At 42.9% G+C, this 12,367-nt stretch overlaps 1 protein-coding gene across 4 annotated transcripts in view; it reads left to right on the forward strand.

Annotated features, from left to right (window-relative positions):
- LOC106061440 (syntaxin-7-like) overlaps positions 1-12,367 on the forward strand; it is a 40,842-nt gene that overhangs the window by 20,347 nt on the left and 8,128 nt on the right. For all 4 annotated transcript variants that reach the window (XM_056043092.1, XM_056043090.1, XM_056043091.1 and 1 more), the window contains 5 exons: positions 5,123-5,207; positions 5,720-5,794; positions 5,944-6,015; positions 6,117-6,245; positions 6,874-6,946. In XM_056043092.1, the coding sequence (XP_055899067.1) occupies positions 5,123-5,207; positions 5,720-5,794; positions 5,944-6,015; positions 6,117-6,245; positions 6,874-6,946 (434 nt within the window). The remainder of the gene's footprint in view (positions 1-5,122; positions 5,208-5,719; positions 5,795-5,943; positions 6,016-6,116; positions 6,246-6,873; positions 6,947-12,367) is intronic.

Raw genomic sequence — 12,367 nt, forward strand, 5'->3', positions numbered from 1 at the left:
ATAATAATAATGATAATAATTTAATTTATAAAGCGCTGTTAGCAAACAAAATGTAGGCTCAATGCGCATGATAACATTACAAACATAAACACGAGAGATAAAATGACAAACTAATCTAAAAAAGTTTAAAACAGATAGGTCATAATGTTCTTCTTGAATGTAGTGTAGCATGTTGTCTTTCTGAGATCAATGGGGAGTGACTTCCAAACCTTTGGTCTATGCACTGAAAAAGACTGCAGACCGTAGTCCATTGAGTGCAGGGCTCTCTGAGGGACATATGGAGCGATCAGTTTGCTAAGGTAGAATGGCATTTTGTTATTATAGATGCACTAATGACAAAGTGTGGCCACCTTGTAGTTGATTCTTTAAAGTGACTCCCTCTGGATTCCCAAACATGCTTATTTAATCTGTGGATATATATTATAGGTTATCCCATGCTTTTTGGTGTATAGACCAGCAAGTTATATCCACAGATATTGGTCATAAATGACTTCTACAGTCTGTTCCAGCGGGTGTCCACAAATTTTACACCCACTATGAAGTCATGTTAGATGAGGACAGCTCTCCTTTTGCTTTCCTCTTTTCTATGTCCATTTTATGACTGACAGTGGTAAACATGTTTTGTCTTGTATAAGAATATGCCCAGCAAATCATAAACTGGCATGTGTGGCTAAGAGGCCAAACTGCTTGGCTAAGGCTTGGCCACCTAATAAGGGTGTTAGAGTTCAGATCCAGACTCAAGCAGAGTTGAGTTGAGTTTTTTGGCACACTTTAGGCCATGTAGTGCCCGTAATCCTTTAAAGGTTATTCTCCCTTGTGCGCTCTAAAAAAATGTTCCCCTAATATCCTGGTATCTGGGGCAATCAATGAGGATATGTTCCACGGTGAGATGAGAGTCACAGGACTCACAAAGTGTTGGCTCCTCTCTCTTCAGCACAAAGGAGTGCGTGATGTAGGTGTGGCCAATCCTAAGTCTGGACATGGTCGTGCTTCCATGCCATGTAGACCAATAGATGTGGACTGACATCTGCCACAATCTGTCTGAATTTGTTGTGGGTCTCAGCTTCCCATCGATCCTGCCACTCTCGATAGGTGGCAGAAGCAATACTCTTGTCTCAGGTCCGAGTAGGGAATTTGGTTTCCTTACACCGCTTGATTTAAGGCTCTCTTTGCTTCTCTGTCTGTGGTTTTGTTTCCCTCTATGCCCACATGGGATCCAGATGAAGGTGACATCCCTATGGTCAGCTATTATTTGGTTCAAAAGCTTTAGGCTCTTATGTACCAATAGAATGTCCGTCTTCATCCGCCCCAAAGCTTGCAATGCAGATTTGGAGTCGGAGAATATGATAAATTTTCTCCTTTCTGATGCTTTGACGAAATTAGTGCAAGCAATATTGCATGTAATTTGGCCGTAAAGATGGAGCATCCATCGGGGAGTCTACGGGAGATTGTTTTGTTCCGAAAGGAGCAGGCACACACGAACTTTCCATCCATTTTGGATCCATCAGTGTAAATGGTGCCACAATCTTCGTAGCTCTCCTTGCAGTTCCCTAAAGTGGACTTGTAGTATGCTTGGGTGTGTATTTTCTTTTTTGAAATTAAGAAGGGATACATTTAATTTGAGTTTATTCATCAACCAAGGAGGGTTCTGTGGGATTTCTATTTTAGAAATTTGGTCAATGGGTGGGGTCAAATATTGGATGGTTTCTCTCATTCGAAGGCCCAACGCCTGTATGACATTAGGCCTTCGATTGTATAGTTCTACATTTGTAGGGTTAAATATGGAGTCGAAAGCAGGGTTAGCAGGGTTTGTGGGGTTGGATTTTAGTGTGAATATATTCTGCATTGCGAGCTTTTTCATTCTTATGTCCATGGGAAGTTCTCCAGCCTCCACGTAGAGACTTGTTAGAAATGCTGCCCTGGGGTACACCCATTTCCTGGTCATAAGTGTCAGAAGCGGAGTTGCCCGTTCGAACCCGAAATTTCCGGTCCTTTAGGAACTCCCTCACAAAGCAGTGAAGGTGTCCTTTAACCCCCAGGTCATGTAGAATGCCATGTTTCCAGGTTGTATCATAGGCCTTTTCTATATCAAAAATACAGCTACTAGATGTTTTCATCTAAGAAATGCATTTCTGATTAACGCTTCCAGCCTTACCAGATGGTCAGTTTTTGTCCTCCCCTGCCGGAATCCAAATCGGTACAGTGATGGGAACAGACTTTGAAAAAATTTTAGGAAATTTTACACAACCTTGCTTTTTTAACTGGCCTGTTGCTGCGACTCAAACCACTCTAGATCTAGAGTCTAGACGACTTTAGACTTAGATCTAGTCTATAAGACAATACGATAACACAAGATTTTTCTAAAAAAGAACTTTAACTGTGTCAAAAGATCGGTTGTGCGCATGTTCAATATAAAACAAAATCTTATTTCGCATTATTCCGAAAATGGAAAAATAATAAAATTGGACTTTTGTTTTCATTGAAAAAAAAAAATTTTAATTCGGAATTTCTTTTTTTTTTTAATGTCGGGGAAAATTGCGGATTTTTTTGGTTAGAAAATCGGATCAGAAGAAATTTTCAGAATTCTGAAAATTTTCGGAAAATTCCCATCACTGCTGGTAGTTGGAGATTATATTATTTCTCTCAAGGTACTAGGCAAGCCTAGTAGGCTGAGTGGCAAGCATGACAGTTTGGGAATTTGAACTGGGCTGTGCAGCCCTTGTCCTCATGACCCTCTTCAGCACATCTGGCACACACAGTGATCCTCTTGCAGACTGCCACGCCGTGTCCATAAACCTGGCACTTGAAGCACCTCATGGGGTTAGGTATGTAGGGCCTCACTGGAACTCGTAGGTATCCTGCCTTCACATACTCTGGCGGTGTCCTAGTTCCGAATGTGAGGATAATAGTGGCGGTTTTGACCTCCTCACCATCCCTGTTCCTGGTAATGTGCGGGGCATGGGTGCCCTCCACTATTTCCTTCTCTGAACATTCCAGCAGGTCTCTAGAGCTGATTACACCTCTGCTGGTGTTCAAACTCTTGTGTGGCATGACTTCCACATGGAGATCCACAGATTCTTCTGCATCATAGAAGCCCATCAGAGTGTATCCTACTACTACTTCTACAAGAAGTTCTGATGACTTGTGCAGCTTAGATACACTCTTGGGCTCTCCCACTACTGACTTAAGTCCCTTGTAGATGAGAAAAGGGCTCATCTTTGTCAGGCTTTTCCCCTGACCACCAGTAATGATGGCCAGGTAGTACAGTTTCTTGTGGCCTCCTCCTTTTTTGCCTCTATTTGACGTCTCTTGCCCAGACACAAATCAGGGGCAAGTATTTTTTTTTTGTTTTTTTATTGCCCATAGATATTAGTAGTAATTCGGCACCTGTGCTCCCCACCCGCCATTGAGTCCAACAAGGGGATGGGCCATTCCGATGTCCAGAATGAGCCAGCCAGGGCTACACTGGTGCTATACTTAGTCAGCTGCTGCATCAGACATGTGTCCCATACAGCTGCTCCCTGATTGCCCTCCTGAATAGGTCAATGACCTATGCTGGTAGCTTAGCGTGACCATCTGGTTGACCCAGAGCGGGCTATCTGGGCCTTAGGTCTAGAGGAACTTAGAGCCAAAGTACTGTATTGTGGTAGTTTATCCTCGGATAGACACCTATTCAAATACACAAACGGACTGGTCTAAGACTTAGGGAGATTTTAAAGATAAGGAGACGGAGTGATGGGTAATGAAGGCAGACTGAGAAAGAGGATTTAGACACTTTGATAAAAAAGAAGTAGGGCACTTTTGAGTTCCAAAAGTGCTAAGGAAAGAGGAGCGCAGTTCAACGTCATGTTTCGGGATGCTCAAGAAGAGTTGTGTTTTCTGAGCACCTAGAGACAGCACGGAAACCTTCTCCCAGGATTTCTTTATTGGTGACATGATCTCTGTAGTTAATTCCTAGGATCCTTCCTCAGCCTTCACTAATTTGCAACGTTGAGCCTCTTTTTTTTTTTACCTACCGGTAAATGGATGACTTAAACGCTTCATGAGTGTAGGCAGCCTTTGTGTTAAGTTATTAAATTAAGTGACATTGTTAAATTTTCTAAGTATCCAGATGCTATCTTTTATTAATCATGCCACTAGACTTGATGATAAAGCTAGTCTCTCAACCAACATGCAAAACATCTAATGCTTTCCCCCCCCCCCACCACCCCCCCCACTCCAGTATCACCCCATGGCCCCAGATACCCTAATGCCACTAAGCTAAGGCATTCATCCAATTATCTTCAACACCTTGCACTGGAGACCATATACTGATAAGTCAGCACATGTAGAAGAGCAGGCCATGGATTCTAATTTGAGTTTCCCTGCTCTGACTGAGTGAAAATCTTTGAACCACATGGTAGTGTTTTAAGTTTTGATGTGGAGGCCATAGTAATCCGTGAGGCCTTAAAAATAAAAAACACTCAGTTAAAGAGACATGAGTGATATACAGGTTGTCATGGCCACTGACTGGAAACTTGTACTACAGGCTTTGCAAAGCCCTGGACCATGATATAAGCCAACTCTTTGGTATCCTCGTAACATTGCAATGGGCACCGAAACACACTGTTGCAGACTCCTTGGCCACCACAAAGAACTAGCAACACCATCGAGCAGCCTGTGAATTTCCTGCTGGGATATATTCCAGAAAAGCTGTGGAATTTGGGAGCACATGAGGCGCCATGACCGCCTCTCATTGTGGTGGAGGCTGCCTATTATAGGAAAAATAAAAGACCAAATCTTAGAAATATTAGAAAACCTTTAGCGCTTCGGGCTTGCCCTGGACCCCTAGCTGACTAGGTGAGCTGGAAAAATTACATTTTTGGTCTAAATGACGTTACTATTGACATTTTTAGAAACACTGCCATAATGTAAAACTGTTTCCGTAAAGTCTAAAAGTCTTTAATGTCTAATAAAGAATACATGTTCAGTTGATATTAAGTATGCTTCTAATTTTAATAAATTTACATTTACATAGTAAATAAAAAGAATGATATTCAATCTCTGTAAATGTAAACACATAATTGTCCAAACCATCAGAGTATCTATTTAGCATATAAATATTTCCTATGAATCTTTATAGCCATGAAACTTCTCAAACTACAAATAAAATTGTTCAGAATACCACACAACTTCTCAGAACATCGTCAACTAAAAAAGCAGACAAGGTAAATTTGTTAATGTGTCATGAAACATAAGTATAATCTATTAACTTTATAGTTTCTTTATAGGAAAGAGAGAACATTGTTCAATAAACTTGTTTGAAAGAGAGAGGGATGTATCAATCTGTTGTCTGATTTGAAAGGAGGGCAAGGGGGACATTTAATGTTGCCACAGTGGAGTGTATCAAGCTAGGTATCATGTCAGATAATTGTAGTGGTAGAATCAGGGTCTGTGTCAAGCTAGATATCATGACAGATGTTTGTAGTGATAGAATCAGGGTCTGTTTATAAAGTGAGGTATATATATATATTATATACTATTGAATTTACTTAAATTTAAATGTAGATGGCTTGCATATTAGTATTTTATCTTCAGTTGTAAAAGTGATCGCCATGCTAAGTCAGTAGTTTTTAATTGATTAAAAAATTCAGGATGTATTTCCTCTGAAGATATTGTCAAATAGTTTTATCATTGTATACAAGTAACTTTGTTTTTATTTTTTTATTTTTCTCATCAGCAACAAAAAATTCAGCTTGATTTATTAAGAAGTAATTTTCAAGATGCAGTTGAAAGATTTCAGGCTTCACAAAAGGTTTTTTTTCTAAATACATTTAATTTGTATTTTTTTTATATAACAAACTTGATTATTTCTTTTTAAACATCAGAGTTTTAATTTTACATTTGAAATATATAAATATTTTTTTCTTGCTATTAGTTTTAAAATGTAAACTTCTTGAACAGAAAGCAGCTGTCAAAGTCAAAACTGCTATGACATTAGGTGCTCCCACCAGAAAGCCTTTGGTTTCAATAAATGTGAGTAGACGTGTGTTAAGAATATTTTTTTAATGTGTTATGCATGTTGGCAACACACTTCAGTCTAGACAATTATTCTTGAAATTCTGTTGTTACTTTAGGAAGATTACAGCCGGACAGCAAGTGAAGAAAGTCTGCAGCGCACCCAAGTCTTGAAAGAACAACAAGTTGTCATTGAAGATGATCTAACTTTGATTAGAGAAAGAGAGGAGCGTATTAGACAATTAGAGGTACATGTCTGTATTTACTCAAAAGCGTGAAGTGTTAGTAAGCATAACAACAGAATTAGCCAAATAGTGGACGTCCTTCCAAACGCTGGTTGGACAGTATAGAGAGACTTCTTATGGTCCAACAGTTATGCTGGGAAGGCAGGGGTGCCACTTTTCCGGCGCCAACTTCTCTTAGCTGACATAGAAGAGAGCACCTGGTTGCATGCAGCCTCAGAATTAGAGCTGGAGGTCACTCACAGAGTCTGCGGGATACACATTTGAGACCAAATGAAAATCTGCTTCCAAGGACAGGCGCAGGTGGCAAAAAAAAAATTTAATCGACCACCGGCGGACAATGGTTATGCTTGCCCTGGATGTGGCAAAATATGTAGGTCACAGCTGGGGCTGCATAGCCATGGGAAATACTGCATCCCTCATTAATCTTCGGACTCAAAGACAAGCCTTATTATTATTAGAATTAAAATAAATAAAAATTTTACACATCTAAAAAAGTAAGCAAAAGTTTCCATTCTCTTTTTTTTGTCTGTTGCACCCAATTCCTTGTACAATGTCCACTTTGAATAATCTATCCCACTACAGATTAAAGTAAGCATGAATAGTATGTTCTCTTTTTCTTTTTTTTTTTCAGGCTGACATTTTAGATGTGAATGAAATTTTTAGAGATTTAGGAGCATTGGTGAATGCACAAGGAGAAGTTTTGGGTAAAAAAAAATTCTTATAGCATTTAAATAAAATTTTGCTATTTTTTGCTCACAATTTTTGGGGCATTAATTGGTTTGTTGTGTTGCAAAACCATGTGTTGAACACAAGTTGATGTATAGTTTAGGGGTGCACCGGATTGTACTTTGTGATATTCGGCCGGAAATGGATATGACTAGATAGTAAAATTTGATATTCTGCTGAAGCCGGATACCTACATGTCTTGTAAATAGTCGTCCCGAGACATGACGTTAAACTGCGCTCCTCTTTCCTTAGCACTTTTGGAGCTCAAAAGTGCCCTACTTCTTTTCTATCATTGTGTCTGCCTCCTCTTTTCCTAAGTCTGCCTTCATTGATCATCACACTGTCTCCTTAACTTTAAATTCTCACTACGTCCTAGACCAGTCCGTTTGCTGTGGACTGCGACGGGTAAGGGGGGATAAAGAGATCCTGGTGTTTGAGTGGTGGCTATCTGAGGATAAACCACAACAACACAATACTTTGGCTCCAAGTTCCCCTAGACCTGAGACCCAGATGGCCCGCTCTGGGTCAACCGGCTGGTCATGCCGAGCTACCAGCATAGGTCGTCGACCCATGCTGGAGGGCGGTGGCTGGAGGGTCAATCAGGGAGCTGCTGTATCGGACACATGTCCGATGTAGCAGCTGACTGAGTATAGCACCTGTGTAGCCCTGGCGGGCTCATTCTGGACATCCGAATGGCCCGTCCCCTTGTTGGACTCGATGGCGGGTGGGGAGCACAGGTGCCGAATTAACCAAAATATATATGGACAAAAAAACACACACAAAACTACTTGCCCCAGACCTATGTCTGGGCAAGAAACGACGAATTGACGATAAAAAAGAGGAGGTCCCAAAAAGCTGTGCCACCTGGCCATCATTTCTGGTGGTTAGATGCACAGAGGAGGGAAAAAGCCTGACCAAGTTGAGCCCTTTTATTATCTATAAGGGACTCAAGTCAGTAGTGGGAGAGCCCAAGAGTGTGTCTAAGCTACACAAAACAATGGAACTCCTTGTAGAAGTAGACAGCAAGACACACTCTGATGGGCTTTTAAGATGCAGAAGACTCTGTGATCTCCAAGTGGAAGTCATGCCACACAAGAGTCTGAACACCAGCAGAGGTGTAATCAGCTCTAGGGACCTACTGGAATGTTCAGAGAAGGAAATAGTGGAGGGCATTGAAGGAGTCACCCATGCCCGGCGCATTACCAGGCGCAGGGAGGGTGAGGAGGTCAAAACCGCCACTATTATCCTCACATTCGGAACTAGGACACCGCCAGAGTATGTGAAGGCAGGATACCTACGAGTTCCAGTGAGGCCCTACATACCTAACCCCATGAGGTGCTTTAAGTGCCAGGGTTATGGACACGGCGTGGCAGTCTGTAAGAGGAACACTGTGTGTGCCAGATGTGCTGGAGAGGGTCATGAGGACAAGGGCTGCACAGCCCAGTTCAAATGCCCAAACTGTCAAGCTGGCCACTCAGCCTACTCTAAGGACTGCCCTGTGTGGAAACAGGAGGTTGCCGTGCAGGAGTACAAGGCAAGAAACGGATGTACCTTTAGCCAGGCGAAATCGGCTGTACTGGCCCTACCCAAGGGCCAATTCGGCTTGACAAAGACCTACGCCCAGGCTGTTGCTAAGAAAGGAAGATCCATAGCCACACAGACGGACACATTGACCCCACCACCCCCTCCTCCTCCCCCAACTCAGAAGAAAACACCGCCAAAGAACACACCTCTGAAGAAACAAGAAAGCCCTGTTGTCATGCTAAAGAACAGGTTCTCTGTGCTCGCTGATGAGAGCATGGAGACTGAGCAGCATGTCAAAACCAATACTCCGGGAGAACCCGGAGACATCATGTCTGACACAGGTTCTCCTCAGAGAACCCAGCCAGACACCCCAACCTCTACTGAGTTAGAGGTTGACCAACTCCCTAAGGGGAGAAATCAAAGCGGAGAGGATGCCCGAGGTGAGAGAGGAGGAAATAACCTCCGCTCTAACCAGAGGGATCTCCCCTCTCCAGAGAGAAAGACTTCCCCCAAAAGGGGGTTGTCCTCCTCTCCATCCAAACCCAAGAATAAAAATACCAAGGTCACTGGAATAAAGGGAAACCCCTCCGGGAGCCTCCCAAGGTCAAATAGCTCCAAGTAGGTCATCTAGAATAAGCCATGGATTCCAGAATTGTACAGTGGAATTGTAGAGGCCTCAAGGCCAATTACGAGGAAATGCAGCTACTGATGGACTCTGAGACTCCTGTAGCTGTCTGCTTACAGGAAACATTTCTAAAAGATTGCATCAGCTTCCGAAGCTACCGTGCTTACACCAAGAATGTTGAGGATGCAGAGAGAGCATCAGGTGGAGTCTGTATCCTTGTGAAGGATAGCATCCCCCATGAGAGGGTAGAACTACAGACCACACTACAGGCCGTAGCAGCTAGGATAACCCTTCACAAGGTTATCACTTGCTGCAGCCTGTATCTACCACCAGGCGCTCCATTAAACCGAACAGACATGGAGGACCTATTGAAACAACTCCCCCGGCCTTATTTAATCCTTGGGGATTTCAATGCCCATAACACCATGTGGGGATCCAACAATACCGACACAAGAGGTCGTATGCTGGAGGATATCTTCCTCCAACATGATTTATGCATACTTAATGATGCATCATCGACCTACTTGCACCCAGGAACTGGATCATTCACATGCATTGACCTCACCGTATGCGTCCCCGGACTTCTGGACGATTTTAAATGGTCAGTTAGCAATGATCTACGGGGAAGTGATCACTTCCCAATCATCATTACTAACAATCTCCCTTCATTGGGACGACCTCAGCGGTGGAAACTGAATAAGGCCGATTGGGAACAATTCCAAAAAAGATGCTCTGAGGATATCACAGAAAATATCCTCCATGAACAGAACCCAGCTGATACCTTTGCTAGCAAGCTACTAAGTATAGCCAGGAAAGTTGTACCCCGAACCTCTGCAAATCCAAAACGGCCTAGCAAACCATGGTTTGATACAGCTTGCAAAAGTGCTATTGGTGATAGGAAAAAACGACTGGCTGCATTTATAAAGAATCCTTCCCAGGAAAACCTAAAGCTATTCAGGATAGCTAGAGCAAAGGCTAGACAAACCATACGGTCAGCCAAAAGGAATTCCTGGAGAAGTTTTGTTGGCAGTCTGGATGCCAAAACTTCTGCTAGAGCGGTTTGGAAGGCAGTAAGGCGAATCAAAGGGAAAGAATCAAATGCAATAGGGCATTTGAAAAACCAAGGACGAACTGTCACGTCCCCCAGAGAAATAGCTGACTGCCTTGCATCCTCAATAGCAGAAAAATCATCCACTGCACACTACACGCCAGAGTTCCAAAAAGTCAAAACCAGGGAGGAAAGACACCCCATTGATTTCAGGTCAGAGAACAATGAAGACTACAACAAACCGTTCTCGCTTGAGGAACTGAGGGAATCGCTGGACAAGTCACATGACACAGTGCCTGGAGAAGACGAAATCCATTACCAGTTCCTCAAGCACCTTCCCGAACCCTCATTGGCAGTCCTACTAGGGGTCTATAACTGTGTGTGGCAAACAGGCGCTTTCCCAAACAGCTGGAGGAAAGCCACAGTTATACCGATACCTAAACCGGGAAGAGACGGCTCTGACCCAGCTAACTATCGACCAATAGCACTAACAAGCTGCATCTGCAAAACCATGGAAAGAATGATTAACAGTAGGCTGGTCTGGTACCTGGAAAGGAATAAAGTGATCTCAAACTACCAGTGCGGATTCCGGCAGGGGCGGACAACAACTGACCACCTGGTAAGGCTGGAAGCTTATATTAGAAATGCATTACTCAGAAGAGAACATCTAGTAGCTGTATTCTTCGATATAGAAAAGGCCTATGACACAACCTGGAAACATGGCATTCTACGTGACCTGGCGCTTATGGGGCTTAAGGGACACCTCCCCCGTTTTGTGGAGGAATTCCTGAAAGATCGAAAATTTCAGGTCCGAGTGGGCAACTCCGCTTCTGACACTCATGACCAGGAAATGGGTGTACCCCAGGGCAGCATTCTGTCAGTCACCCTGTTCAACATTAAAATAAATAGCATCATAAATGCGCTGTCCCCTGGCATAGAGTGCTCTTTGTATGTTGACGACTTTGTCATTCTTACTTATGGGAAAAACATGAACACCTTAGAAAGGAAATTACAGTTATGTTTAAACAAAATTCAGGGTTGGGCAAACTATAATGGTTTCAAATTCTCTGACTCCAAAACAGTTAGTATGCATTTTTGTAATCTAAGGGGGCTCCACCCAGACCCTGAACTATTTATACACAAAAAGAAGATCCCTGTCGTGAAAACTACAAAATTTTTAGGCCTCACCTTAGATTCCAAATTTAATTTTCTCCCCCACATTAAGGAACTTAAGAAGAAATGCCAAAAGTCATTAAACATACTAAGAGTACTCAGCCATAAGGACTGGGGAGCTGACAGAGATACCTTGCTGCTGCTCTATCGGAGTCTAATTCAATCCAAGCTAGACTACGGATCCATAATATATGGAGCAGCAAGGCAGTCGTACCTAAAAATACTGGAACCAATACAAAATGCTGCCCTGCGTCTCTGTCTCGGCGCGTTTCGTACATCACCTATCCCAAGTCTCCATGTGGAGGCTGGAGAACTCCCCATGGATATAAGAATGAAAAAGCTTGCAATGCAGTATATAGTCAAGCTAAAATCCAACCCCACGAACCCTGCTTTTGACTCCATATTTAACCCCACAGAGGTAGAATTATACAATCGAAGGCCTAACGTCATACAGCCGTTGGGCCTTCGAATGAGAGAACTCATCCAAAATTTAACCCCACCCATTGACCAAATCTCTAAAATAGAAACCCCTCAGAATCCTCCTTGGCTAATGAATAAACCTAAATTAAATTTATTATTTATCCCTCCTTAATTTCAAAAAAGAAAATACAGACCCAAGCATACTACAAGTCCACTTTAGGGAACTGCAGGAGAGCTACGGAGATTGTGGCACCATCTACACAGACGGATCCAAAATGGAGGGAAAGGTCGCGTGTGCCTGCTCCTTTCGGAACAAAACAATCTCCCGTAGACTCCCCGATGGCTGCTCCATCTTTACGGCCGAATTGCACGCAATATTGCTTGCACTTATGGCCGTAAAAGCATCAGAAAGGAGTAAATTTATAATCTGCTCCGACTCCAAATCTGCATTGCAAGCTTTGGGGCGGATGAAGACTGACATCCCATTGGTACATAAGAGCCTGAAGCTGTTGGACCTAATAACAGCCGACCGTAGGGATGTCACCTTCATCTGGGTCCCCTCCCATGTTGGCATTGAGGGAAACGAAGCCGCAGACAGAGAAGCAAAGA

This window comes from Biomphalaria glabrata, chromosome 10, assembly GCF_947242115.1.
Source record: "Biomphalaria glabrata chromosome 10, xgBioGlab47.1, whole genome shotgun sequence".
Taxonomy (NCBI): Eukaryota; Metazoa; Mollusca; class Gastropoda; family Planorbidae; genus Biomphalaria; species Biomphalaria glabrata.